At 51.0% G+C, this 7,160-nt stretch overlaps 1 protein-coding gene across 1 annotated transcript in view; it reads right to left on the minus strand.

Annotated features, from left to right (window-relative positions):
- Positions 1-2,229: 2,229 nt before the first annotated feature.
- The window catches only part of RNFT2 (ring finger protein, transmembrane 2), a 25,459-nt gene continuing 20,528 nt past the window's right edge, over positions 2,230-7,160 (minus strand). Inside the window, exons 7-9 of the mRNA XM_010159222.1 lie at positions 5,157-5,222; positions 4,035-4,136; positions 2,230-2,364 (exon numbers count right to left, since the gene is read on the minus strand). Of these exons, the coding sequence (XP_010157524.1) occupies positions 2,230-2,364; positions 4,035-4,136; positions 5,157-5,222 (303 nt within the window). The remainder of the gene's footprint in view (positions 2,365-4,034; positions 4,137-5,156; positions 5,223-7,160) is intronic.

The raw sequence follows: 7,160 nt of genomic DNA on the forward strand, positions 1-7,160 counted from the left end.
GCTATTCCCACTGGAGACAGCCACTGGGTTCCTTGGCTTAGTTCTCCACTTTTATGGAACCCATTTGACAAGAGCCGAATCACTTTGTTTTGAACAGTAAAGCTTTTCCTCCTCTTCCCTTCCTCCAGCCGGATTTGGACTGTATCTTCCCTGCTCAGACTCTGCCCCTCACAATCTCTCCTCTAGCCATACTTAACTATGATTTCCCGAGCAATGTTGAGCCTCACTCCTGTTGCCATTAGCTCCAGTTTGCCCTCATTCTGCTCCCTGCGGAGTTTCGCAGCAGGAGGGGAACGCTGGGAAGGCCGTCACGACATACACATGGGCTCATTTCCCCCAGGCAGAGTCCTTCCCGCTTATCCGCTCGAGGGGGATTGTAACCTTAGGGCCACTTCCATAGCAATGAGCAGGGAAACTGCCTAATGAGGCACCTTCTCTGGGGCACAGCAAAGAGCAGAGGCAGCTTTGCGAAGGAGAGAGCCCCAGGCAACCAACAGCAACTCCGTTGGCCTGGCAGCGCCGCCGCAGCACGCCCAGACGCTTGATGCGGCTGGGGAGATGGAGACGGCGCTATCGAGTGGGTCAGTCTGCCTGTTGACAGTGCTGGGTCTCTCCTGGGAGAGCTTTTCCGGCCGTGGAGGCGTCATGGCCAAGGCCTCACCGTCACAGGCGGGTTATCCAGCTTGGGCATCGGCCAGGCTGCTCCTAAGCGATGCACCTGCTCTGCGGAATTCTGCCTCAAGCCACCAAATCTCCCTCAGTCCAGCCCCTCCAGGGAGTGATGCCCCAGAATGTCCTGTATCAACAGACAACCCACAGCATTGGAAGGATACAGACCGGTTGGAGCAAGTCCAGAGGAGGCCAGAAAGATGCTCCAAGGGCTGGAGCCCCTCTGCCATGGGGACAGGCTGAGAATTGGGCTTGTTCAGCCGGGAGAAGAGAAGGCTCCGGGGAGACCTTATAGCCCCTTCCAGTACCTGAAGGGGCTACAAGGAAGCTGGGGGGGACTTCTTACAAGGGCCTGTAGTGACAGGACAAGGGGTAATGGGTTTAAACTGAAAGTGGGGAGGTTTAGATTAGATATCAGGAAGAAATTCTTCCCAGAGAGAGTGGTGAGGCACTGGGACAGGTTGCCCAGAGAAGCTGTGGATGCCCCATCCCTGGAAGTGTCCAAGGCCAGGCTGGATGAGGCTTGGAGCAACCTGGTCTAGTGCAAGGTGTCCCTGCCCATGGCAGGGGGGTTGGAACTGGATGATCTTTAAGGTCCCTTCCAACCCAAACCATTCTGTGACTCTATGAACGGAGCTGCGTGAGCATGGCTTTCCTGGTTTTGGACCCAGGCAGGCTCTGGATGCTGAGTGGCACCGGTTTGTAAAGCCAGGAAGCCTTTTCTCACGTGACTGTACTGAGGAGCACCCGGCAGGGGCACCCGGATTTGTGAGATGCTCTTGGTTAGGACCCCAGCTTTGCAGCCGGTCAAACCAAACCTGATGCGAATCTCTCCTTGCCTCCCGCTGTTCTCTCCACATGCTGGGAAATCAGAAAGTCCAATGGTAAAAATTGGAGAGGAAAAACATTCCCAAGGAAAGCAAGTGTCCTTTCCAGCTTCACTAGCATGGTCTTTCCCAAGTTCCTTGAGATTTTACTAAGATGACAACATGTGCGATTTGTGGAATCGGTCGCAAAAACACAGCTGCTGGGAAATAACGTCTCTCCAACTCCGAGTAAACTCTGGGCACGTGGCTCTGGAGCAGTGCTTTGGAAGAGTTCTCAAAGGTAGTGTCGCGGCAGCAGGGTAACACTGGAAGTTACAGCCGCAGGGAAGCGAGGGCCATTTAATGTGGAATGTCTCAGCTGCGGTCTGAGCCAGGGAGAGCTTCTTTCCCGTACACCAGGCTACACACATGCAATTCCCAGAACGCTTTCCTTACACAGGCAGGATTTGTTCACACTGGAAGGACAGAAAACAACCCAGGCAGTTTATAACCAGGAAGAAGTCTTGGCTGTGTCTTAGCCATGGAGTTTGCCATAACATAAGCCACATCGTTCTTGCCTTTGAGGATAAGGTTTTGGCTAGTAACAATTGTTCTGTTGGCTGCTGGAGAAAGAGAGCTGGGGGAAGACTAAGACAACAAATCCACAGGCAGCTAAAAAGGGGCATGGGATCACCAGATTTTCCAGCCTTTTCTTCTCTCCACACGTTATTCCATTTGTCGGTGTGTACTGGGTTTAATACACCTGGAAATGAGCAGAGGTGGTGCCGTCTTTCCAGCAACGCAGCGTTTCTACTGTGACAGAACGACAGAGGGGACAGGTCTTCTCCCTGTCAAACCAGAGGCAGAGGCACTCTTCACAGAACACGTGCTGTGGAGACAAAAGGGCGTCATCACGATGGGGGCCGGAGGTCCGGTCTCGTCACTGAGCGTGCACGCTCGACGGGACCGTGATGGGAGTGAGGAGCGGCTCAAGGTCGGTGGGCAGCGCAGCCGAGTAGCGTTGCGCAGCTGATACGAAAATAAACCCCAGTGTGGGTAGTGCATCGGTTTGCCAAAGCTAACGACACCCCACTCTTTCTTCACACAGCAGCAGAAGGAAACAATAAACATTTGGGCTAACAAAGTAGTTAAGAGGGTGTTCTCTACCCTGCTTCCATCCTCAATTCCCAGGGTTATTTTACAGCTCTTTGCTTAGCTCAAACAACCCCCTTTCTTCCCCCTACTCTTGCTGCACTTGCTTTTCTCTGCTCACACCACCCGGTGTGAGTAACTTGGCAGTCCCCGATCCCCCTTCTCTATAAATGTCAGTTTTCACCCCTCCTTTCATCTTCTCTCACTTCTACACTGAGCCACGACAGGCTTCTCCCCCCAGCCTGCCTTGGGCACCAACAGAGAGCAGGAGGGAGGGCTGCCCAGCACACAAGCCCTCTAGCCCCGGACTGGGTGAGCTGGAGCAGGCCAAGAGGGAGTATAAGAGCCAGAAGAAGCTGAGACCTCCTCAGCACGTGTGCAGTCACTGTTACTCCCCAAAGCCTTGACTGATAAGCACACACAGAGAGAGCTGCCTACAGCCTGATAACATCCGCACAGATGTTCATAGGAAGAGTAAGAGGCATTTTGGTGCACAGGTGACCTACTTGTTTTAGTGTGATAACCCCGTTACAAAGCATGGGAGTGTTAAAGCTCTTCAAAGAAAGGCTCTTGAACTTCATTTTGGTGTCACAAGAGAGCACATATCCCACCAATTCCAGTCCCAGAAATGGCTGAATCGTTCTGCCAATGGTTTTCCTGCACGCACCCACAGAGCAGGCCGAGACGGCCTCCCAGCCGCAGGATTTCAGCTCTGACAAAGCTTGGCCAAGTTATAAGCAACCAAAGAGACAATGCTTGGGAAGCATCCCCAGCTTTGCCACGAGGCAGTGCCGTTGGCCTGCCTCGGATGCACTGACAGAGCCCATGGCAGAGGGGTGTGTTTGAGGGGTTGTACCAGCTCCAGATCAGGACCCTGCGTTACTCACACTGTGCCATTCTGATGCTCCAGGGTTTGCCAGTGTTTACCACGTGAGAAACAGGACAATTCCCAGGTGCTGGGAGTGGTGACCGATGTCTACATGCAGAACTACTCTTATTCCTGGCCAGGTGTCCAGACTCCAGACCATGACGCTGTGGTGCTGCACCAGTCTTCGTGCAGGCTCATTCTGGATCTCTGCCCCTCTCGCAGCGCTTGCTCCTGAGTCGCTTGGCCTGTTGACTACTCAGTCTCCCCAGGGGCCACATGAAGATGTCCTGCATTCTCGATCCAAGGGCTGGGCTGCCAACTGACAGCCCCTGGCCTATGAGGCTGCTCTTTTCCATCTCAATAGCTATGATCACCCCCCACAGAGTGGCTCAGCTGTCATGGCCCACTGGCTAGCTGGAAGAGGGCAATAAACACCCACTAAGGCCTAGATCAAGCCCCAGCACATGATTTTAGAAGTTCCTAGGCTAACTACATGAATGCCAACAGGGGAACCCGACGGGGGAAGCTTGGGGTCTTACCTGGCACATAAGGATCAACGGTTCCCTGAATTCTGCCTGGCAAATGGCACAGATGTCACCTGCCTCACTGCACTGCTGGCTGGTAGCACGGACTCCATAGGTCTGTTAGGGAGAGGTGGAAAAAAACCCCAGTGTCAAAGGCTCTGCAGATCATCTGGTTTGTGGCTAAGCATACACGCAGGCACTGTTTGTCACAGCCAGATTCCCTGCATGACCTGGGACGGACACAGGTGTCCTGTCACTGCGTAGGGGGAAGGGAGATTTGGGCACCAGCACACGGAACACAGGGAGTCTGGAGCTCTGTGTTCTGTTTTGTTTTCCCCTCGAGCTGCCTCCATCTTTTAGTGCCTCCACTTGTGGAGCAATGATAATGAAATTTAATGAGCTCAACAGGGAGCTGAAAGGATTAATTCAGCATCATTTGCAGAGGTGTTTAGGTAGTGGGAGGTATTATTATTAGCAAGTTAGACAATAGAAGAAAGAATAACAGCAGCAGCACCCACAGGCTTCCCACTTTTCGTTTCAAATATGTGGAAGGCAAATGTTGCTTCTCCTATTTTAACAGTAGTAGGGGAAATGGAAACATGCTGAGGAAAAATGACGGTCCCAAGCCCACAGGATAAGCAAGGCAAGCTCTAACGAACTTCTATGATGTTATGCTCCTTTCCTCTACAGTCTTTGATTTTACTGTTTTAAAATAGAAGTCCCAGTATTTCACTGCACCAGATCTAAGCATCAGTACAGCGTGATGCGATGCCTGGGATAATTTCTGTGCACTGTAGGATCTCTTCTAGTGTCAGCGCACATCAGGCACTACTTGCTGCTGTTTAAAGTCTTCCTCACGCTCTGCACTACAATGTTTTGTCAGCTTCTCACAACTTTGGCCTCAGCAGATTAATCCATATTATACAGGGCTTCCAATCAGACAAAACAGGCCAGAGCAGCAACAGTCTCTTACTGGGACAGGGCAGATGTAAGAAAAAGTTCCGAATGTCCCTCACACGAGATGCCAGCTTAACCAGCCGTGGGACAACACATCAGTTTATTCTGTGATCCTGATATGCTGAGCAATTCTCAGCTTCAGTGGCAACAAGGTTCCACCTAACATGTGCAATTGCTTACCTGTGGGGTGCAAAGGACCTTCAGCGCCTTCCGGACACTTCCCACACGGCCACAGATGTCAAAAGACTGCAATAAAGACATTCCACTTTTGGTATTTTTCACAAAATGTGTGTATGCAGGCCAGAAACTCGGGAAACATGTGCTACAGTTTCTCCAAATGGATACTCAGAGGGAGCGTAAATCCTGAGTAAGAGTGGTGCCAAAAAAAGACTTCATGGTGGTCATGAAATACATAACAACTGTGAACCGACAGTGCAGAGGGGTGGCCAAAAAAGCTCTGGTAACAACGGACGGCAAACTGGGGACTTTACAGGACAGAAGGAGGAGCAGACAGACATTAAGGGGTGTGGGAGGGTAACTTGCTCAGCCCTGCTAAGTAGGGAAGGGCTGAAATGGACCCACTCCCCCCTGAGAACTGAGCACCTGAAAAGCCCAGAAGTGAGGTTAGAAAACACTGCGGCTAGCTTCAGAAAGAGGGAGGGAAGGGCAGTCTTCTCACATAGAAGAGGCAGAAAACAGCTTTCCTCAGCCTCTAGGGAAAAGGGGGGTTTTCAGGGCTTTGTGGCTCTACCACACAGCTCAACACCCCAGGGCCCAGGTGATATGATGAAAGGAATGGGCATTGCCTGTTCTGCTGCGGAGAGTGATTGAGTGGAGTGCAGTGATTAAACCAAGAGAAGAACGGACTGAGGCTGAGTTGCTCCCATGGGTCTAAACAGTGAGAAACTTCAAAGGCCAGGAAGGGAGTGAGTTTCCAGCACCTTGGTACTTTGCAGACACCCAAAGATGGCCAACAGCAGGGGCAACACCAGGTCCTTTTCTCCCCCCGCCCTTCCTCTACTGCCCCACAAACATGATCTAAGTGCATTTGGAGAGCAGTGCTCATTCTGGGCTCCTCATTAAAGACTAAAAGCAGTTCAGAGCAGAGCAGAAAACGAGCCTGCAGAAAATGATTTCTGAAAAGAGACTGAAAGACATAAATATTTACAGCTTGGCTGAGCAGTACAAAAGTGGGGGGAAAGGTGATAAACTGCCTACAAATATCAAGGGACTGAACACACAGCATTCTCAAAGTGAAGACACCAATAGAAGGGAAAACAGCTTGAAAAGCCTAATGTGGTACGTATGCCACCTTCATCCTCTCTGTCTGGCAGGACACAGGGAGAGACACGATGAACTACCAAGATATGAAGAAATGATTGTGCAAAGAACAGCCCTGCATTAGCTGGGAGAAGGGCCAAACGACATAACAGGGCCTTTCCATTTCTAACCTGAGTGAGGGCAGAGGAAGATGTGAGGCAGAGTATGCAGAGCTGCAGCGTACTAACAGTACAAAGGCACCAGAATGCTTGGATTTGGCTTGCCTTTTTTTTTTTCAGGTTAGCATGATTAAGTAGGCTCACTGCAGGGAATGCCAATGAGATCATCATGCAGTAGATGTGGAATCAAATGAAGGCACCAATAATGCTTCCAGTCAGCACGTAAAAAGGCTCTCAGGGTCCTACCAGTAATGCTTTCAGTCAGCAACTAGCACGTGAGGCTGCTGACTGCTACGTGAGCTTTATCTTCTAACAAGGATAGGGATCAGCTCTTTCCCACAGTCTACAGCTTTTCCTGGTTGCTTTGCTTACAGTGTGACTTCTAATGCCTTTGCTCTCTCCTCTTCTCCCAGCTCATTTCCCCCTTTCATTTTTATTCCCTTTGGAGTTTCCTGTACCCCAGAGCTGTGTGTCTCAGTAGTCTCTAACATCCGTTTATCACCCCATGCACTGAAGTCTACGTTGCCTCAGTCATCTTTCTAGCAATGGGATTGCAGCAACTGGGTTCACAGTGAGTGCTGTTCAGGTTAGGGAAGAAATAAGTCCTGGATGCCCTTACTGATGAACATCTGGGATTTATTCACCACCGTCCAAGGTTCATGTTCATACAGTCCAGAGAGAGAGACACCAAGACAGCTCCCATCAGCGGCACTGTACACCTCTGAAAGGCGAGCCTGCCCTTTGT

Source organism: Eurypyga helias, unplaced genomic scaffold, assembly GCF_000690775.1.
Source record: "Eurypyga helias isolate BGI_N326 unplaced genomic scaffold, ASM69077v1 scaffold8009, whole genome shotgun sequence".
Taxonomy (NCBI): Eukaryota; Metazoa; Chordata; class Aves; order Eurypygiformes; family Eurypygidae; genus Eurypyga; species Eurypyga helias.